The sequence below is a fragment of the Thunnus maccoyii genome, chromosome 20, assembly GCF_910596095.1.
Source record: "Thunnus maccoyii chromosome 20, fThuMac1.1, whole genome shotgun sequence".
NCBI lineage: Eukaryota > Metazoa > Chordata > Actinopteri > Scombriformes > Scombridae > Thunnus > Thunnus maccoyii.
This window is the reverse complement of record NC_056552.1, coordinates 5,715,987-5,739,392: the sequence shown is the minus strand read 5'-3', so window position 1 is coordinate 5,739,392 and position 23,406 is coordinate 5,715,987. Positions and strand designations below refer to the sequence as shown.

The 23,406-nt window shown below is 38.9% G+C and overlaps 1 protein-coding gene and 1 long non-coding RNA gene across 4 annotated transcripts in view; one reads left to right on the top strand and one right to left on the bottom strand.

The window, feature by feature from the left end:
* Positions 1-22,433, bottom strand: part of LOC121886755 (rho GTPase-activating protein 44-like) — a 105,701-nt gene extending 83,268 nt beyond the window's left edge. For all 3 annotated transcript variants that reach the window (XM_042397000.1, XM_042396997.1, XM_042396996.1), the window contains exon 1: positions 22,082-22,433. In XM_042397000.1, the coding sequence (XP_042252934.1) occupies positions 22,082-22,134 (53 nt within the window). In that variant the 5' untranslated portion in view covers positions 22,135-22,433. The remainder of the gene's footprint in view (positions 1-22,081) is intronic.
* LOC121886757 lies at positions 8,362-14,040 on the top strand. Its single transcript, XR_006092840.1, has 3 exons — positions 8,362-8,449; positions 8,692-8,889; positions 13,959-14,040. It is a non-coding gene; the product is annotated as an uncharacterized LOC121886757 (long non-coding RNA).
* Positions 22,434-23,406: the final 973 nt, after the last annotated feature.

Here is a 23,406-nt window from a genome sequence, read left to right as displayed (position 1 = left end):
AGTTCCAGGACATTCAAATCCTAGTCTTGGTATCTCTAAAGGTTTGGTTTTGTCCATTAGCGTCCGCCAAATCCTAACATTTTCTACAACAGATGTTAGGAAACTTCACCAGACTAGGGTGCTGATATTGGATGATTATGCAAAACCCTGAATAATGTTCAGCAACATTTTTACATCCTATTCCAACATGTTTCAACTTCTCCATTTTATACAATATCTGTGCATGGAAGCTGTGGTGTTGTTTAGTTTAGGGAAAGATTGTGGTTATGGCAGCTACACTAAGCTAACTAAGCTAAGCTAAGGTTAAAGAAAGTTTGTAGTCACTGTTAATAAAAGGTACTACACACCTACTGATGTTTGTCTTCTAAGCACTTATCTGTACAGGTTTACAGCTGATGTGGCTTGATAACAAAACAATATTTAATCTTCACTTGTAAGGTTATTAAATACAGTTATCTATGTTTCATGTCTATAATGAAAGCATAGCAACAGTTTCACTACTATACAGACAATAAGACAATCACTGGAAATTAAGCAGTGATGCAGGTGAGTAAGTAATGTGACAGTCAGACTTAAAGAGTTTAAAGGTAAAGCTCATCCACATCCAGACTAATTTTTGAGTTTGTCCCACTTTTAATAGTTTACTGGTTGACTCAGTGAACTTCCAAACAAGCAGCAGAATCTTTTCATCTATTCCATTTAATATGAGAACAATTAGCTCTGTTCACCCAGTACAGGCCAAAAATAACACTTTATTGTGGACAACTGCAATGGTTTGGGCTGAAAAGCTTAGTTAGCACATTAGCAGCTTTGCTGTTGTTTACGAGGTGTGCAGACTAAAGACATTTACATGCCCCTGCAGAGAAGGAAAGACTGATTTTCGATTGTTAAAAGGGAAAAGATTAACAGTTTTGCCAAACCTGAACAAGCATTAATAAGCATTTAACATTATTTTAACTGCTAGTGTGTTTGTGATACGACAATTAGAGAATCTCAGAGGTGTAAAATAAATAAAGAGGTGTGAAACAGAGAAAGCCAAATGTCTACAGTCAGAATTACCTCAGACACACTCAGCCTCCGTCATCATTACACCTGGTTAAGTCAGCTACACTATCAGTATGTTGACATCATCACCTCAGCAGCTCCCGGAGCAAATGACTCAACTGTTGCCATGGAATTCCTGCATAGAAACGAGGCTGTGTGGGGCCGAGGCTTATTAAAGATATCTACGGCTGAGGAGCGCCGGAGGTCCCTGACGGAGTTAATGCTGGGGGGAGGAATGCATGCTGGGGGGTGAAGTAAGAAACGGAGAGGGAAGTTTCTCCAGCTTTCCTCTGTTCCCCTCAGGTAGACTCAAACTATCTCACTCATCCAAGACTCATCATCAGACAGTCGTTTGTATCGGCATCTTGTGTTTTCTCAGAATTAATATTCACTAAATTGGCCAGTTTGCTAAACCCCTAACCCTGACTGTTGTTTCGGGGTGAGAGTGGAGGGTAGTGTCTAGTGCTGCAACAATTAATTGATCAGTCAATCGATACACAAACACAAACAGACTCAACGAACTGATTCAGAGGGTCGGCTCAGTCCTCGGGGTGGAGCTGGACCCTCTGCGTGTAGAGGAGGATGCTGTCAAAACTCCTCTCCATCATGGACGACGTCTCCCGCCCTCGACACAGTGTTCTGGTTAGCCAGAGGAGCACAGTCAGCCAGAGACTCAGAATGACTGAGTGCTCCACTGAACCCCCCAGGAGGTCCTTCCTTCCTTCCTGTGATCCAGATATACAATTTCTCCCCTCTCTGCTAAAGTTGTACAACTTCCACAATCTACTGCCACTACTATATTACATTTAAATGACTGTAAATCACTTACTCTGCACATCTCCATCAGTAGTATTGAATTGAATATCTTAAGGACCACATGCACATTTTCAGGTGTATCTTTATGTTATGAGGCTCAACTGGAATATCTTAAAGCTCAGTAATTTCCTAAAATAGCTTGTCACTGTAGTTTTTTAGTAAACATTACTCAAACAGGAATAATTTGTGTATTTGTTGGGGACTATTTTTAGCAGTGGATTAATACACACTGGAGTATTTCTGGCAGCAGGACGGTGTACGTGGGATTGAGCCAAAATAAACTACAGTGTTTGTGTTCATGGTAATAAAGGAACATCTCACCCAGTGCGACGGTGTGGCTCGTTGATGTGTTTTTAATAGTTTTTGGACAAGATTAGAAGAAAAATACTTTTATTAGGATCGATTCATTGTTGGTTTTGGTCTTTTCATGAGATTTGTTATAATAACAATAATTTATCCTTTAACAGTGATGCCAACAAAACACTTTATTCATCAAAGTAACAACACCAATGCAGACAGAATCCCCCCCCTTTATGCATGTGAAGTTGTCCTCTTCACCCCTGCCCCTCGCCTCACACCGCAGGCTTGTGAGGCTGTGACAGTGACACCTGAGCTCCGAGGGCTTGACTTCCCATTAAAGTTTAACAGACATAGATAGGAGTGGTGGCAACAAAGCAACAGGTACAGTAGAAGGTAGATCAGCTGCTTTCTGGCCGCACCTTCAAACAGCTGGCCGGAGTGTTTTTCTTCTGATTGGACATGAAGCAAGCAGACAGACTTTTGTACAAGGATTGTTTGGTGAAGGAATTTGGGATTTGTGCCTTTATTTATTTCTTATACTTTAATTTTTTATTGGGTTTTCAGATCTGGACATAACAGCATGAGAGCACATACAATCTAACACTATAAACAAATAGTTGTCTAGGAGAACTTAGACATGTATAAACTTTCTCTTTTCCAGTTCAGTTACTTGTTCGGTATCATGTTTCATGTAAAAGATCCACTTTTCTCAGTTCTTGTCAAAAATATTTCCTTCAAGTCTCAGCAAGTAGGTCAACTTTTGCATCGGATAGATAGATCTTTCCCTGGAGGATCAACTTTATGCCATTTTCTTGTTATAGCTTTTCTGTTTTTTGCCAGATATCTATCTTATCTTTGCAAGCCTCCTCAATGTTCCCAAGGTACATCTCAGCACAGTTGTTTGGGATGACATATCCCATCATGTCTTTAATAGTCTTAAGGCTTTAGTTTAGTGCAGCTCCAGAAAACATGAGTATAGTTGGCCTCCAGGTCGCAACAGAGCCTCCAACATGGTTGCCGGCTGGTTGGCTGTCTGCTTTTGATGTGGGGTGTTATGAAGAACCAAGTTATATTCTTCCAACCAAACTCTATCCATATTTGTGAGTTAGTGGTAGCACACTGTGAGCATTCGTGCTTTTATATTTTACCACAAGTGAGATTTACATGTTTGCAAGTCATGACAATCAGTGTTGATTGTTTCAAACATAGATGACATGCAAAATAATTCCTCCAACCACCAGGCAACTTTTTCACCACTAAGAGGCTCATACTGTTATTTTAGAGATAAATTACCCCATGAAGATAGACCTCCAAACTTCCATTTTAATGAAATCAGCCCAAGCTACATCTTCGCAACAGTATGATGTAATTTGTGCAATATTTGCATTTGCTTTGTCTTTGAACTGTCTATTGAATTGATCTGTGTTTGACTGAAATAATAAACCCTGAAAATGAAAACAAAGCCTGCTGCATCATTTTCCTGTGTCTGAGATGGCTCAACTCAATGACTCTCCGCTGAGAGGCTGCACATAAAGTACGAGGCCAAAGTCTCTCACTGCAGGGAGTGAAAAATCTCTCTGAAGACGGATATGTTGAGGCGGAGGGGAGTAACAAGAGTGGAGTAACAAATCTTTCCCATTAGAGTGGGTAACGAATGAGTCTGGCTCTTAGAAAGCCAGCAACACAAGATAACGTGTAAATGACGAGGACGGCTTCTCTACTCCATCAACTGAACTCCTAATTTCAGTTTGCTCTCTTTTTAAAGGTGCAGTGCGTAGGATTTAGTAGCATCTAGTAGTGAGGTTGCACATTGCAACAAATTGAATACCCCTTGGTGGCCATTCTGGGCTACAGTAGAAACATGGCAGCCTCCGTGGAAGAAGACCCGCTCCCTATTTAGATATAAAGGGCTCATTCTAAGTTGATGATAACATAATGCTTCTTATTTTCAGGTGATTATACACTAATTAAAACATACTTGTGAATATTATATTACATTTCTGCCAAGTCTGTTCTGCTAGATGCCACTAAATTCTACCTTTAAAGGATAGGTTCGGGTATTTTCATGTCTGTCCTGCTGATGTGCCAATATGTGCATGGAAATGGGTTTTGGTCACTGTGCTCTGTATGCTGGCCTTGAAGCTATTTCATCCTGGAACACGACTACACTGTAAAATATGGTGGACAAAATCCACAACATGCATTGCAAAGTTCGGCTGAAGTTACTACGATGCTTCAGCAGCCTGAGTTAGCTAAACCGAGTCGGTATAACCTAAAGTTACAGTCTGTCTAGTACGAAATTCCCTCTTTTTGTTTCCACAGAATGAAGTTATGTGGTGGAGGGATACATTTTGTTAGTCGCGTGTACATTTGCTGATGTTGCACAGCTATATTTGATAGTTAGAGTATTTTTGTAGTCTGTGTTTTTGGATACTAATATTTTGGTAGCAGCCTGCTCCAGCTTTGTGTTTAGAACATTTTGGTGTCGATCTCCAGCTATTCTTCTTATACTCCAGACTTCAATTTGCTCCCACCTCTGCGCCTATATAAGACATGAATATGGTTCATATCTGTGTTTATCTGATGTGTTCTGAAAGAAACAAGCAACGAGATAATGTGTTCCAGAGATTTCCTTTGAGAGATCCTGAATGGAGCAGGTTGTGGCTAAAACTGTCAGTGTAAAAGTATAAATAAATGCACAGCATGTGGTTATATATTTAACATGTGAGTAAATTGCCATTTCCTGCAACAAATCTACACACGACTACTGGAAGATATCCCTCCGCCGCAGCTTGACAAGGAACATTCTGGAGGAAAAAAGAGGGAATTTTGGAAGATACCAACTTGACCCATTTCCATGTACATAAAGGTAAAGGCAGTATTGTATTAAGACAGACTTGAAAAAACCGGAACCGATCCTTTAACTGTGCTGCCTCCAACTTGCTTGGAGAGTTCAAACAGATCAACAGCATCTCCTCGATCTGCACTCCATCACGGTTTAGAAATGTTTACCCATGGCTGCCTCAGACTGTCCCTCATCAACACGAGCACTCCGGGATGTTGACGCGATGTGTTTTCTCTGGGACCTCACTTGGCAGCTCGGCTACACTCGGCCTGACAGCTCCGAATGAGACATCAGCGTGCCTGCATCAGACGCGACCACTTGAGTGGAATTCATATTCCATAGCAAGCTCCCAATTAGTGTCCATTACAACAGAGAAAATACTGCAAGAGCTCTGGGAGTGTTATTCCCCCGCCCGTGATGTCATTTCCTGTCATGTTCAGGCTCCGCTCGCATGTTGATGAAGCACTTGGGTTTCAGCTGAGGGTGTTTAATGGTCTACAGAGGCTGCAGGCTGTTTTTGAAAGCGAGGCGGGACCCGGACACTGTTGAGCTAATGTTTCCAGGACAGCTCAGTTTGACACACAGGATAGGTGGAGTGTGTGGTTGTAGCCGGGTGGGTAACGTCAGCGTCAACAGAACTGAAGGATCCAGGTTGCCATGGCAACACGGGTGTGTCGCAGGACGCCATGCGGTCACATACACACACACACAGGACTTGTGGGCTGCAGCCAACTTGTTTTCTGTCTATATTCATTTGTGCTGACATCAAATACACTATGTGGCTGCTCTTGTTTGGGCTCCTTAGTTACAATGAAGGGAAATCTTAGTAGACCTGCAATGATGCAATTATTAGTCAATTAATTGATCGACAGAAAACTAATAATGGGCATTTTGTTTAGCAAAAATGTCACAATGTGCTGGTTTTAGATTCTCAAATGTGAGAATTTGAAGCTTTTCTTTGTCATTCATGATAGTAAACTGTATATCTTTTGATATTGGACAGTTGATTAAACAAAACATGAGGATGACACCATGGGCTTTACAAAATTATAACAAGCATTTTTTACTATTTCCTGATTTTTCAACCCGATTAATTGTTTCATTGAGAAAATAATCCACAGTTTATATTATATCATTTAGACAATATTTTAGACAATTGTGAGCATCCAAGTGTGTGGCAATAGTTTGGGACTTCAATGAACAGCCCCAAAACCCAAAGATATTCAGTTTAAAATGATATAAAACCAAGAAAAGTAGCAAATCCTCACATTTGAGAACTGTTGAATGATCGATTAACCGACAAACGTTTCTAGCCCAAATGTGAACATCAACATGTGAAGACTAACACGTGATGGACAAGATGATAAAGTGTGTTGTCTCATTCTTTCCATGTGCAGGAAATGGACAAAGTAACAGTAACTATATAACAATTCGATCCAACATTTCCATATTTGTTGAGACTGAGCTGAGAGGTCATTTTGAGGCTATTTCTATTGTTATTTATTGGATTTGACTGTGATGCTGCTTGTCTTTGTCCTTTCTTTTACCTTTACGATAAATTATAATCAGAGGAGTAAATCTCTTACATACATCTTGAACAGATAAACACGCCATCGGACAAACGTGAGCCAACAGAGAGGATCCACTAAGACGCTTTATTCTGATTTTTAAAATCTGTTCTGCGTCTGTAGGTCAAAGCCAGCCAATGAGTTAAGAACAATGAGTAAAAGCGCTGGCAAAAGGATCTGCTATGAGTAACGAAGAGCGTTATAAAAGAGACACACCCGACAGCAGTGTCATCAGGTTCATCTGAAGCCTCGTACAACTTGCAACATCTCAGCTGGAGTGAGTAGTTGATGAATGTGCAAATGAAAAAGAGGCTATTGTCAAACTTTCCTGCTTATTTCCGGGTAAAAGATGAGGATGAAGAATAAAAGACATTTTTAAAGTCCAACTGAAAGCACATTTAGTCAAAAAATTCACTTTTCGGTCAAAAATAATGTGAATATGTTTTTAAATGTATTTCCAGGTCTATATTTATATTCTGGGGCTCTACTGGAATATCTTTGCATGATTTACTGTTCAAAAACTCTTCATTTATCTTATACTGGCTCTTTATGCAGCCCCTCAATTCAGCCTCTGTCTGAAACAGGCCGTTTGAGCTCCTGTCTCTTTAAGGCCCGCCTCCCTATGAGCCCACTCCGTTCTGATTGGCCGGCTTCAGGAGGCTTCCTCTGGCTCCGAAAGCTACATAAACAAACTGTGGGCAAACAAACTGATGTCATCATGAGGAGGAAGTAGAGGTAACATTGCAAACGAAGTGCTCATGGCAGGCTGAATTCCTGGCTTTTTTTTAACCTGAAAGTGGCATTTTTACATACGTACACCTCTAGATTTGGAGCTTTGACCATATTTAACATAGACATCAAACATTATAACAGTGTATAAATGACAGAAAATCACAAATAGTATGATATGACCCCTTTAATAGTTTTTTTATTATTAGAATTAAGAAAACAGTCGTGTCAGAGATTAGTTTGATTGACATTTAGCTGGCAGGCTATCGGTGTTACATCATACTGAACGGAGACAAAGTAAACAAACTGCTGTAGCTACAAGTCATGGACAGACTGTGTCAGTGTGTGTTGGATTTTGATGACTAACCAACTAACCAGACCAAAGTGACATTTTCAGGTATGTTTACATGTTTAATGTGCTGCAGCTGAATTAGCCATCTAGCCTGCTAACTGATGTTAGCTGCACACTTTTCCCCAGTGAATGCTTGGTTTGGCAGCTCATTCAATAAGTTAAGTTAGACAAGAAGTAGACTTTAGCAGGAAAACTAATGTGGGTTGTTGTTCAGAGTCTGTGGCTCTTGTTTCGTGTAGCAGGATGCAATCAGGCTCAGTGTGACCATCTGCTCTGACTATGGTAGAAGATTTGATTTGCTGTGTCAAACTCCAGCAACATAAGCAGATGGCGGAACGGTATTTAATCGAAATAATGTGAAACCCTTTTTGTTTCTGATTTTTTCTCAAAGGAGAACACAGGACAAGTGATTAACAGAGCAGATATGTAGCTACAGCAGACAAAAAAAAGGCAGTTTAATTTCAGTTGGACTTTAAAAGGCCGTTTTAAAAGTGTAAAACCTCCCTCCCTGCTTATAAACCGGCTGATTGATTGATTTCCCAACTTCGTAAAGAAGTAAAACTATTTTCTAAACGGCATGTTGTCATCAGCAGCAGTAAGAACTGAGGAGGTTGGGCGTCTGTCTGTCTGTCGTCTCCTCTGTGGCTCAACAACAACCCGAAGCAGCGTCTCCATCATCGCACTCCAGTGACTTCGATAACGCTCCACTGGCGACGACATGTCCCTTAGTGATTTCCTTGGATTCACCCACAAACCTGATGTCCCAGAAGAACACTGACAGTGAGAAATGTGTCTGTGAGGCTTTTTTTTTATTCCTCTCTTAGACCTTAACCCTAAACGTCTACTGCTGATCTGCAGGATCATAAACCACATTAAGTCATTAAATTTGAAACATGATTCATTTGTATGAGCTTCAGTGTTGCGCAAGGTGAATATATAATCACACACCTCAGCCTTAGTGTCAGCTATTTTTGTCATCATCTCCTCTTTTTATGCTAATTACCTTCAGGGCAGAACTGTCACAACTGTCATTTCAGAAGAGGTGCTGCACTTTCATAAAGTTAAGTTTACACTGGAGAGACTGCAAAGGACGTCAACAACGAGAGGAGGGTGAAGAATGAGGGAGACAGAGGAGGTAAATGAGTGTGTGAGGCAAGCAGAGGAAGAAGAATCAGTGTCGATTTTGAGATGGCTAGAGAAGAAGAGGAGAGGTGGAAAAGTCTTTTTGTGAAGAGGTGAGTAAATTACAGTTCAGGCTGCTCAGTTAACAGAACGGATCAAATCATGAGGGAAATGTCCTAAAACCATTATGTACTTTAAAGTCTGTCATAACCTAGACTGTTTATTTCAGACTCACCACTTTTTTTAACAACAAAATTACACAATACACTTTCCATCTTTTCCATCTTCTAAATAATACAGACTGGTGTTTATTTCTCAAGGAAGCAATCTTTGGCTGAGCATAAATAGTGCAGACACCAGCATGCAAAGACTATATTTACAAGAGTTCATTTTTGTTATTTGGCAAACTCATAGAAAGAAAGTAAATTAATTAAACCTGAGTAAATTTGGCCAATATAGCTGGTTAAATCTGCAGCCGCCGACTGCATGGAAGTTATGATTAAAAAAGTTGTGACTCACTCTTTCAGATCATGTTTTTAGTATAAAAATGCTTAATAGTTCAGCTTAAAGTTTACTTATTATGATTTTTACTAAATGCATGGCTGAATCCAATTTAATTCAACTGAGAATTGCTACAAAAACCAAAAGGTCAACCAATTAATCAGCTCACAGTCCAGACCTGAGGTCCAAAATATCAAAGTAGCGTTAAAGACAAACACGTCAGAGGTGAGCGAGGACGTGGGATGAAAAGTCAAGCACTGAAGTATCTTTAAAGGCGCCGCACGTCCACACAGGTGTTTTCACTCGGCTGAAACTGAAGTTGGGTGGAGTTACGCTACTAATAAGAATGATAAAGATGTCGTTTGTGCAATTAAGAAACAGGAGAGTGAGGAAGATGTCAGTTTAGCAAAGTCTGTATACATGAGGTCTAATCAGCCAAAATAATTACAATCACCTGTGTGGGTTTATCATGGATGTGCAGAGCCTTTAAAAATATTTATATTTGTCATATTCATCTTTATCTGACTTTATATGATAAATAAAGAAATATTCTTATTTTCTGTCTTTCAGAGAGTGAAACTGTTATCAATCTCAAGTCTGTGCATTAATGAGCTGGAGTTAGTTAGCTTAGCTTAGCATAAAGACTGGAAGCTTAGCTTTGTCCAAAGTTCAATAACATGTCTGCCATCTCTTATGTTGTCTTATTGATAGTTTGGGTAATCCACACATGACACAAGTATAAAAAAACAAAAAAACAGCTGGGTGCAGAGACTTTATGCAGCCTCCTGACATATAAGACTGCTACTAAATAAATTGTTTGGTCTAAAAAATGCCAGAAAATTGAAAAATGTCTGTCACAGTTTCTTTAAAATCAAATTCTGAAGTAATTCACTGTCCAAAATCCAAACATATTGAATTTACTATCACACAAGACCAAGAACAGCAGCAATTCCTCACAAATGACAAGCTGGAACTGGGGAATATTTGGCATTTTTGCTTTAAAAATGACTTTTAGTTGCTGATTATTTTTCATTCCACTGACTGATGGATTAATTGATTAGTCGTTGCAGCTCTGTCCTGAAGTCTTGTTGTCAGAGTGAGGTTGCCGGGTGCCATCATGTCTCTACAGAGACCAAAACCAAATCCTGTGCTCTCGGTATTTACATCTCTTTTCATGTATGGATTAAACATATGAAAAAAAATATGTTAATAAGTGAGCTTAACAGGTGCTGTTTCCATGTTTGCCTCCAGTCTTTATGCTAAGCTAAACTAATCACATACTGACTCTAACTCTGTGCTCAACACACAGACATGAAATTGACTTTGTTCTTCTCATCTCACTCTCTAAAAAAATCAAGTTTAACTATTCCTTTAAGGCTGCTAACATCCCTCACAGACTCATATTTACAGTGAAACCAGCAGTTGCAGTTAAACTCTTCGCTGGAATTCATCATTAACACACTCTCATCATGATTAATGAGGAAGAGTGGGACAGGTAGATGAGCCTCATATATTCATGCACACACACACATACCACTTAGCCCTTGTGTACATATCCACTGGAGGACAGTAATGCTTCTAATGATCTAATAAAACCTCTCCCTCCCAGCGCGAATCAACACCTCCGAGGAGCCCGGAGAGATGCAACACTTCATGCTGTAAACATAATGTCATCCGTGTCAGGTCCTGTTCCTGTCTCTTCTTTTACCCTTTAACCCCCGAGCAGCTTGTGGCGGCCGTGCAGAGACCGGGCCACCATTAATACTGACCTGAATTATTTCATTTTGCTCCCAGGACCGCACGTTCCCACCGTGTTTAGTGTCTAAAGCAGCCTCGCTATGAATACTAATTATTCTCCAAATAAAGGGCAATCAATTATCAAATCCTAAAGATGTTGGAACACACACATACTCGACACATAATACAAGCAGGACTACACGCACCGTGTTTGACAAATGAGTTCATTATCTCTCAGCTGAATGGCCCGGCAGCCGAGGAGGATAAAAAACAGATCAGCATAATTTATGTTTGCCTCTATGGAGCCATTTGTACTAATCCAAAGTTTATATATACTGTATATACAAGATGGGAGCTCTTTATTTGAACCAAACAGGTTGCCAAATGGAGAATTTCTCTTTAAGAACAAAACACTGAAGTTCAGCGATGACAAACTATTTATAAATGAATAGTTCTGGTCATTGTTTAAGCAAAAATGCCAAATATTTGATGGTTCCAGAGTGTGAAATTTGAGAATTTGCAGCTTTTCTTTGTCTTATATTATCGTAAATTCAACTTCTTGGGGACAAAAAGTCACTTTGGACTCTAGAAATTTGTCATTTTTCACAGTTTCTTTATGTTTTACAGATCAAAACAATTCAACAAAAAAATTCGAGGAAGATTAACTCATAATGAAAATAACTGTTATTGTTAGTTGCAGCCTTTGTCACAACAACCAACACAAATAGCTGAGAGAGACAATAAAGAGTCACATACAAGTAGTCATGTGATCCATCGTTAACACATCTATTAATTTTGTCCTGTGTAAAAATGCAAAAGAGAGTGATGCTGCTCTCACTGGGCTCCCCTGTATGAATGAATTACTTAATTCATGAATATAAAGTTTAGTTTTTATCTTTATTTCAGCGTCATGTCAAACATTTGGTCCATATCCGACATTAATTGGGATGAAAAGGCACCGCTATTTTACAGAACATGCATCTTCTGTTAAAATATATACAAAGAATATAAAATAAAATAGCAGATCTCAGCTCGGCACAATCAATATAAATATTGATTAAATCTGCATCAAAGTAATCACAGTGAGCACTTCATGTGTCTCGTTATGTTATGACTCAAGTCTGCGAAGGCTCAGTCAGTCCGGTTTAGATTTGTTTCATAATCATTGAACAAAATCTCCCGAGAATCAAACAAAACATTTACAATAAAACTATAGTTGTATTAAAAGTTGTACATTTGATTATTCTCCACGTTTCTCTCACTGTTTATTTCTCTTTTGCCGTCAATTTTTTTCAGTTTTGCTGCTGAATTTTTCAGATCTGACAAATTGGTCAATTAGTTTTGGTCGATGGTCTGAAAGTGCAACAACAAGCGGTACAACTTCAAATTAATTCACCTCACCGACTCTTTCTTTCTCTCACAACTAGCGCTCCTTCATTCTACAGCTGGAAGTAACAACTACTTTCATTAATGATTAAATCTGTTGATTATTTTCTTGATAAATTACTTTTTTGGTCTAAGAAATGCCAGAAAATTGTGAAATAGTTGCGATCACTGTTTCCCAGAGCCAAAGCTGACGTCCTCAAATGTCTTGTGTATTCCACAACTCAAAGATATTCAGTTTATTGTCACAGACGACTAAAGAAACCAGAAAATATTCACATTTAAGAAGCTGGAATCAGAAATCTTCTTCTTAAAATTGATTATCAGAATAGTTACATTTAGATTTATTTACTAATTGGCAACTAATCAATTAATTGGCTAATCATTGCAGCTCTACTTAATTCTTATTAATTTTTGCTTGGTTATTATTAGTAACTATAAACAATCATATAGAAATATTGTCCAATGAATGATAATTATTTTTTGTTTGATTATTGGGAGATTTTGTTCAATGATTATCAAACAAATCTACCTAAAACTGTCCTAATATTGTGAAAGAACTTATCACAAAACAACAGATATGCTTATTTAAGGGCAACATATTAGAGCTGATTAATCAATTCAGTCGATTGTGAGAAAAGCGGCAACAATTTTGATAATCGATTTGTTGTTTCAGTCCCTTTTCAAGTAAAGAAGCCAAACGTTTGATGGTTTCAGCTCATTAAATGTGAAGATTTGCTGCTTTTCTTTGTCACACAGGATATTAAAGACAAATATATTTGAGTTTTGGACTGTTGGGCAGGAAAACAAGAAATTTGAGGACGTCACTTGGACTTTCAATGGGGGGAAAATCTCTAACAGAATCTGCACTTTGTTGCTTTAATCATGGATCTCAGCATCAAGCCGCTCTGCTTCCTGCTCCGAGCAGCAGCCTCTTGCCCGACAGATTAAACCTTGTCACAGACAGGAGCAGATGTCTGTGAGCATGTCCGGGCCACCGCAGGGCAACACATCCTATGTTCCTCCCTCCTGCTGATAAGACGTTGAATAAAAACCTAACAAGCGTGGCCGGTTTACACGAATTCTTCCTCAGGTCTCATTGAAGTGAAGCAGAAAGTAACAACCAGCCGGAAAATGCCGTCAAGGACCAAAGAAAAACAGGAGCGTTGGAAATAAAGCCACAAGAATTCATCAATCAGAAAGTTACTGATTGTTCCTGCAGCCCAGAATATGACGGGAGGGAAAAGAATAATGCATGAAACGAATAACCAAAAATAATGAAGCCATTAAGGGAAGGCCTGTTTTGTGGCTATGAAAAAACATGCAATTTACCGCGCTCTCTTCAATCATCAAAGCTGTAACAGACTGACAGTCGATAATGGTTTTAGGGACTGAAATGAAATGTGTTTGAGCAAATACAAACAATACTTTCTGGGATCTTGTCGCCTGCAGCTTGAATGCTACACAACGACAATAAGAAACCATTTCCAATGCCTGTTGACGGAGATTATAAATCCACTTTCTAGCATCTCTGTAATTGATTTTTTTTTTCTGTTTTCAGTCTTATCTCACCTTGACATTCCTCAGCTTCCTTTGCCGGACCCGGATTCACATCTATTTTCTGCTTTTATTAAGAAATCTCGTCTGTCTGCAAACCAACAAGAAAAAAAAACGACCGGTCTCGTTTATCACCAACACAGAAAAATGTGAACAAGAAGATGAACGAGACGAGGTCAGACATGAATACTGCAGCATTTTTAAGATGTTTGTTTTATGTAAGTTTTTTTAAATTGTATAGTACTTTTCATACAGTAGTTGTAACTCAAGATGCTGTACACATAAAAAAAAACGTTAAAAATACTTAAAATGCATTGCACCAGATTGTACGAAGGGTCGAGTTAAGATTTAGGCTTTTTTTATATGTTTTATATTTTATTTCACTTACCCATAACACAGAAAAATACTTTTAATGCAGTAACTATCAAGTTAATCGTTAATGCTGAGTGTAAATTTGTCTAAAGTTTGCATTCGTAAATGTATTTGTTGCATCACTTTTATTTTATTTACCATGAACACAGAAGTGCTTCATTTGGAAAAGACACTAAACACATGTAAGACGCGGAAACAGTCGTCTTGACAGTAAGACGACGCTCAATTCTCACATAAATGACCACGTATTGGGAATCTAAATGGTTACTTTCTCGTCTGAAAACTATTAAAACTTAATAAAGTGATGTATTAACAGTCCTGGAGTGCTCTGTTTAATAGTGCGCATGTGAAACACGACTGTGTCCACGGACCTTCCTCGGGTTGGCGCTCTCAGTGTCGGAGCCTCGGTGTGAGACGCTTCGGTCGGTAAATGTGTGTTTTAAAACTTATTTCGGGGCTGCTCTCACTCTCAGTCTCACAGAAAGTGAACTGGGCTCGGGGCTGCACCATATAAGAACTGGATGCAGCATTGGAGGCGGGTCCCTGTTCATTCTTATGAGAGTTGCTCAGATAAAACCAAAGAAGCCACTTCCTGCTGTGAAGACATTACCAGGATGAACAAATACTGCACGCGCTCAATGGGCAGAGCACACGCAACAGAGATTTCCGAGCTGACTAACTTCCAGTTTAGTCCTCAGCTTACTTGAATGGGGATAAAATTACGTGTGATGTGTGACTGTGTGGCTTGTCTAGACTTTCCAAATGTTTTTGGACTGAATGGATCAAAGTCGAGTAGTGAAATGAGTCATATCATGGGGATTGTCATGCTCAAAAAAATGTCTCTCTTTTTTTCCCATGATTGTATGCAGGGAAATATGCTTTTTGGGCCCCCGTCGGACCAGAAGGTTGTAATTACACAGTTTAGCCACTATGTCAATTTGGTGCACTTCCTGGAGGTTTGGGCTGCATGACTATAGACAGACATGACATGACTGTAGAGGAGCTGTAAACGCCCCCTGATGACAATAGAAAACTGTTTGCACTGAATCATTTTTGAAAGAGTGACAGCCAATGGGAAAACTCCAACACTGGGCCGTCTGACCAATGGTGTAACTTCATCACTCAGTCAGTCAGTCAGTGACATTCAGGGTTAGAGGGCTGGTCCGCGGCCAGTCCAGCCAAATACGCTGCAGAAGACGTGACAGAGCCAAAAGAGGATTAGATCTGTCCCCTTCCTGCCATAACCTCGCTGTGCTCACAGAGAGTTACACATTTTCATTCAGTCACACAGTTTACGCAGCATTACACAGGATTAATGGTGCAGGCTGACTGTTTTGGAGATGAATTTAACTGTGTCTGAACCTCTCTTGACCTATATCCTTAACTGGAGCAATGCGGCAATGTCGTCCTGGGGGGAGATGCTTCATTAGTTTGAGGATGCTCATGTGTGTTTTCTTCACAGGCTAATAGAGGAACATTTTAGAAGCTCCAGCTGTCATTGTAATGGTACAGAAATGCAAAATAAATTTAATAAACTTCCATTTTATTCCATTTTTCACAATCCAAATCAAATCCCTGGACCAAAATGTGAGTGGAACAAATACACATGTGAGTAAGTTAAGTAAATACATTGAGAAAAACAAAACAACTGAATGAAATTCAATTAGATCTACTGATTACTGAAATTAGATTGAGAGACACTCGTACCAGAGTCAATATATTTAGAAATGAACATGGAACAAGAAGTATGCAGAACCAGATTTCCCCACATATATTGAAAATGTGTTGTTAATAAATCACAATGATGGATGTACAATAAATAGAAATCTATAGAAATCTTTTGTGAGTATTTTGACTCGCTGTATTGAAAATGTTTGGTATTTTTTTCTGTTGGGGCAAAATCTGTGATAAAAACTGTGAAAAGTGAGATGAATCACACATGATATGAGCATTTCACTCTTCCTCTTTTGGTTGTTGCTTTAAGGCAAACTGTCGTTGTTGTCAGGTGCAGAAAATCTAAAAATGACTCAAAGATGCCAAAATTATCATAAATCAGGACAAATCCAGAGTTTGGTGCACCCAAAGTTGAGTTTGAATCATACAGTACAGCATCAGTGCTAAAGCAAACTGATTATAGGTATATAATTATAGATGTATCATTTCTGTATCGTAAATCATACCAAACGAAAGAGGGTCACAAAAAGGTTGTGAGTAGCAGTAACAGTGGCCGTCTCGAGATCTCAAAAGACATGTAATTAAAGTATTTATGAATTTTCGTGATACATTACTGACATCGTTAATGTAGAATGAAAAATCCAACCGGTCGCAAATCAGCTCCAAATCATTTCTATTATGGAAAAAAACCTTAAAACTATGACAAAATGACCCTACTGGCAACAAGTGGCTATTACAGGCTAACAGTAAACGCTACAACAATGTGCATAGGTTTGCAACTAAACATTGATTTAATGTTAGATTAATCTACCGATTATTTTCTTTATAAGTCAATTAATCATTTAGACTGCGAAAAGTTAAAAAAAGGTGAAAAAATGGCATTGGCAATTTCTCTGTCGCCATGGAGATGTCTTCAAACAGCTTGTTTTGTCAGACTTACAGTCTAAAAAGGTTGAGATATTTAATTAACTGTCATATATGAAACAGAAAAATGTCAAATCTTCACTTTTGAGAAGCTGGAACCGTCAAATGTTTGGCTTATTTTCTTTAAAAAATAACTGAAATGATTTATCAATTATCAGAATAGCTGCCAATTAATATTCTGATGATCAATTAATCAACCAATCAGCTCTAGTTGTGTTCACAGCGGCACAGGAACAGAGGACTGTCTCAGTAATGTCAGTTACACAGATATATCTTTCTAGTTTGCTATTAAGAGCCAACATTAGTCAGGCTAAGTTATTATTGTTTATGAGTTCAAAGTTTCATTTTTAAGAGGAAGAACATGTTATTAGTTACATGGTTTCACTTTAAGGGTTCTTTAGATCATTGATTGTATTTGGTTGGTGTAGTTTAACAGTCTTCTCTGAATCCAGTAGTGCAGGATTTAAGGTCACAATTAAATGAAGTCTCTGAGCCTTATAACAAACAGGTGATGTGGGCTGCCAAGGTCACGCAGGAGATATCACCAGTTACCTGTGTGGCCAGCAGTCAGGCGTCGTGTTGGAGTTTCTGCCCTCTAAATATGACTAATTGGCCCTGCTGTTCTGCTTCTAAGGATACAGGTTAAAACTCATTACTGGGATGTTCTGCCTCGCTGGGCTCTGGTGCTCCGGCTCTCAAGCAGATGACAGGAAATAAACAAGCACCTGGCCTACCACACACACACACACACACACACACACACACACACACCTATCAGACCGTGGTCACTTATGGGGACTTCGCATAGACTTACATTCATTTCCTCGAGACTTTACTTAACCCTAACCATCACCACTACTAGCCTAAACCTAACCTCAACCTAATCCTACCAACCCCAAAATCAGCTTTTTCCCAATTGGGGACACAGCTTTTGTCCCAAGTTCAACAAGCTGTCACCAATTAACTGGTCCTAAATCTGAGATTTGTCCCCAAAAGTAGCCTATGACAGACCACATACACACACACATTTTTGTTTATATACTTAAATGATTGGTTGGTTTTATCTGCTTAAGTGCATTACAGCTTTTTGTCCCTTAGAGCTCCGGTAAGGAACAATCCCAGTAATTTTTATGGGTAAACGTCCTCCGGGTGTTTCTGATACCTCTGCCAAGTCCACTCTGCTGGGCATTAGCTGCAGTAATACCTTTTTCATTGATTGTCTGCCTGCAGTCTGAGTGTGGGCGAGCAAGGCGCAAGATAGCTTGACACAAAATCCTCTTGGTGTGCCAGCCTCGTCAGTTACAGCCGACAGCAAAGTAAACAAGCGGCCCAGGTTGTGATGAACTCACAAAACCTCAAAAATTCACACTTTATGCATGACAGGCTGCAAATCAACCTGTTTTCTAATCCTCTTTGTTGACTCGCCTGAGAAAAACTCAACAGTGATTCTGTTTGTAGGTTATGCAACAATTACGAAGGGTTTGACAACATTTGATCCAAACTGCCGAGGGCGCAGTGTTGACACACGACATTGACTTTCAGTTACGAGCTAAGGGTGGGGTTGACAAACAGAAGGAGAGACAAAGACTCAACAGCACCTATTGAAAACTGAGCTGCAGCTACACCTCTTCAACTGGAATTCAACGGGATTCCTCTGAAGCACAATCCCATTTAGCCCCGGGGCTCAGAGAAGCTACAACACCAGTGACCTCCTGACAGAAAACTCCCATTCACCTCTCTGTAGTTCTGTAGCAGAGATACAGGGGTTGAGTTGCACTTTCCTTCATGATAAACTGCACGTTGTCAAACTATGAGAGCCAAAATGGGTTATGTACTTTTTGGTGGATAATTTAGCGAGCCTCAGGTCCTGACTGAGAGATTAACAAACTCTAGATTTATCTGTAGCATCAAGCCCTGCAGGGAAAAAAAACAGACACACTGATAACAAATAAATCACATAAACCTAAGCACATTAATCTAAAGTGTTTTCACATTTGCATACTATCTGATGCAGCATCGTGCAGTCAGGATTTAGTAGGATTAATCACTTCTACATTCATCAACCATGACGTGTCACCATGTTTGAACAGTACAGTATGTGAGGCACTAAATACTTGGATTTTAACTTCCAGGATTAAAAAAAAGCTTTTCGGAAGCTCGACACCAAACACCAAAAGTTATTTTGTCTTTTTTCTTTAGACAATGAGCAGTTGTAGCTGGCTTTCCCAGGGGTGTAGCTAGAGATTGTGGACCCCATGTACAGGAGGGGACCCTCCTCACCCCTCAACACACAAATATGTGTCCAAAGCCTCCAAAGACAATGTTGTGCTGTTTGCCAATTTCACTGTAATGACAAAAAATCTGAACTGTAAGTCATGTGATTTACCTGAGCCAAGAAAGACTTTTGACAGAAATATTGAGTACAAAAGAAGCAGCTGTAAAACTGTTTTAATTTCCAGAGCAACACAGATATTCAAAAATTACTCTGTTATTCATAATCTGGATATATTTAAAAGCAACTAAGAGCCGCAGCACTGTAGTATTTTCATGTCATTCATGTGTGCAGGTAGTCAAAGAAAGACACTAAAATGCACATGATTTATAGATACTGGAGGAACATAAATAAGCTTTTTTCACCATATAGTACATGCGCTAGTTATTTATAGAAATTCCTATTATTTATTGGAGTTCCCCAGGTTCAATCCTTGGGCCTCTTTTATTTAGCATTTAAAAGCTATTTAATGACCTGTCATGAGTATGCAGATGACACCCAAATTTACCTACATCTGTCAACAAGAGACTAACAGTCCTATAAGATACTCTCAGCAAGTGCATTGAACAAATCAGTGATTAAATATAACTGAACTTTCTTCAGCTGAATACAAACAAAACTGAAATCATTCTGACTGTCAATTAGTGTTTGCACAAAAGAAGAAAAACCTTATCATCACTCCCTGTCTTTGAAATCCAAAAACCAAGTCAGATTCTTGGTGTCATTCAGGACTCAAAACTATAACTGTACAGTTAGATGAAAAGATCAATACCAGTGTGTAGTCTCTAGTATCTGTACGCTCCATGTTAAGCTAAAACCAGGAGATGCTTAGCTTAGCTGAGCTTAGTAAAATAAATTAACAATGTAAAAATTAACATGTTACATTGTTTGTTTTAATGTTTTTGTTTGTACTGTTATCTTTGGATAGAACCAAGCTACCTGTTTCCCCCTGTTTCCAGTCTTTATGCTAAGCTAAGCTAACCATCGCCTGGCTATAGCACCATATTTCTGCATACAGACTTGAAAGTGGCATCAATGTCTTCATCAAACTCTTAGCAAGAAAGTGACTAAATGTCGTCCCCAAAAGTCAAAATATTCCTTTTAAAACATAGTGTCCAGACATACACTTTTATTTCCAGCAGATTAGCTTAAAACAAAAGTCTTTCCTTGAGACAGGAATATTAATGTAATACTGTTATACTGAAGCATCAGTGTTAGAGCAGCATGTTACTGTTGTAGCTGCTGGAGGTGGAGCTAGTTTCAACTATTTTATATACAGTTAGCTAATTTATGGTTGTGTGTCACCAAGTGGAAACCTCCAGGGCTGAAAAATTAAGCCAACGCGGAAATGCCAAAAACTGCAGTTCCTCAAATGGCCACTTGAGGCTGGCTCCAAAAGTGAGTCAATCTCCCATTTTACAATACCCAACTTTACAGCGGAAATAAACATGTTTACAGCCTGGTACAAAAAGTTGTCTTTTGGCAACAATGTTAGTTAGGTAGCATAACCATGGCATAACCCCAGATTCATTGAGTATAGGTGTAGCCGTAGCCGCCACAGTTACAGTTCAAAAATTAGCATGAGCATTATCACAGTTAACCATAGATTGTAAATGCACCATGCTAACTAAGCTAGCAGCTATCCACTAGCGTTGGGGTCAGCTCCACCCTCTCATCCAAATATAGTCACTTCTGACTTCTCAAAAATCTGAGATGGTGAGGACCAAAATGTAAACTCAAGGCTTCAGAACAGGAGTCTACAAACCAATGGGTGACATCACGGTGACTACGTCCATTATTTTTTTAGTCTATGGTTATCATATCATAAAACATAATTATTTTGTAGAACAAGCACAATGAAAGAACAACGCGTACAAATTTTGCAGGAGTTTGGCAAATATGGGGTAACCATCTAGACATGACCCTAGTTTAGTTCTGTGGTTCCCAACCTAGGGGTCAGGCCCCTCCAAAGGGTCACCAGATAAATCTGAGGGATCATGAGATGATTAATGGGAGAGAAAAGAAGAAAAAACAAAGTTCTGATACACAAATCTGTTTTCAGTTTTTTGGACTTTTTCTCTAATCTTTGATTTTGGTGAAATATTGGATCATTTGAACATTTATTGAAATGAAAGCATGTGAGAAGTTTAGAGGAAAAAATCACTATTTGGTGGAGCTGTTAACAACTCATAGACATGTGAAATGTGACCCCGACTACACACTGCTTTTTGTAAGACGTCAAAAGCCAAAAAGGTTGGAAACCACTGGTTTCATCTTTAACAATGTGTTGTATTTTAAAAGCTTGTTATATTATCCATTGTGTCAAATCTTCATCTGAAAAGTAACTAAAGCTGTCAAATAAATGTAGTGGAGTAGAAAGTACAATATTTCCCTCTGAAATGTAGTAGAGTGGAAGTATAAAGTGGCATCAAATGGAAATACTCAAGTAAAGTACAAGTACCTCAAGATTATATTTAAATACAGTACTTGAGTAAATGTAGTTAGTTACTCTCCACCACTGGATGTCATCGCAGACATGTCAGTGGCCCTGGGTGATCCGTGTCCTTACTCCCCCAGCAGGGTGCCCCGGGGCCGCCCTGCGCTTTCATTGGTCAGCGGGCAGCAGCGCTGCGCCTTGGGTACCATGTCCGCTCCCTCCTCATCTATGTGCGGATACGCTCCTCCCCGCTGAGCCCCCATCAATCACACAACGCTCACACTGCAACCGTGACCTGCGCTGACAGTTAATGCTTTGTGCAAATCAAACCAGCTGAGCAGCAAAAGCCCATCGAGTGAATGACTGAAACGCTGCACGCTGGCAGGCAGATTAACAGGCGACAAACGCATCCACATACACATCCGATGTCACAACCGCAGCTTCTTACCTGCCCACTGTTTGGTTGGCGAGCTGTCTCATTCGGTTGAACTGCTTCTTCATCTTGCGTTTTTCTGCGTTACCACCGGGCGGTAGAGCTTCTCCACATATCTCTCATTGATAGAATAAAGTCGGATCACCGCGCTGGTCTATGGCAGACGAGGAGGTTCAGTCTTTAAACATCCAGTTTGTGCATCGCGGCGGGACAAAAAAAAAGCAGGAGAGAGCCACAGTCGAGTTAATTTCTCCTCATTTTTGCTGATGAGGACGGTGTGTCTCTGTCATCCGCTCCGCTTCGCTGCTCCAGAGATGCTGGACCAATTTCTCTCTCCCTCTCTCTCCCCTAGCACTGACAGCCCGCTGGCGACACGACGCTCTGCACCGGTGCATCATGGGAAACGTAGTCTGCCAAGAGAACTCTCCCCACATAGCCTACATTAATTTGTCCTTAATTAATGTAATTCCCAAATTAAAATTAATTAAAGTGGTTATTAAAGGAAGAGGAGAATACATTAATTTTACATTATTTACACTTTTATTGAAACTACTTTCCCTACTTCTTATTTTAAAGTTATATTAGGAGGCTAATTTTCTTTGCTGTTAAAGAAAGAAAGCAACTACATTAAATCTAATTTAATTAAACTTATAATTATGGTGTTTCATTATTAATTATAATAAAAATAATACTGAATCATAAATATACACTGCAATTATTTATTTATATTATAATTTGCATCTTAACATTATTTATTAAAACTACACTTAATCTCAAAACACCTGTTTTCATATTTAGTTTTTTTTTCCATATATATTAGGAGGCTAATTGACTTTGCAATTCAAGAAATAAGTAGTTACAACTTTTTAAAAAATGTAGTTATATATTTACATAATTATTTAGATCTGCACATTATTTATTAAAACTGCTTATTTCTAATTATAAGAGTATGTTAGGAGGTAAATTTTCTTCTGTCTCTTCAAAGCAAGGAAGCGACTGGGTATATCAAATTTAATTAAATTTACAAAATGTAATTTATTTATATTATTATTTGCATAATAACATTTTTTATTAAAACTCCTCTCAAAATATTTTACGGGTATATTTGGAGGCGAATTGTCTTTGCAATTAAAGAAAGAAAGCAATTATGTTGTTATTTATTTACATAATTATATTAGATCTTCACATTAATTACTAAAGTCCTCCTTCATCTCAAAACTATTTTTTTCTTACTTTTAAGGTTTATTAAGAGGCTAGTAGTATTTACAATCAAAGCAAGAAAGCAAGTGAAGACATTAAATGTAATTAATTTTTAAATTTACTTTATAAAAGTGTATTTA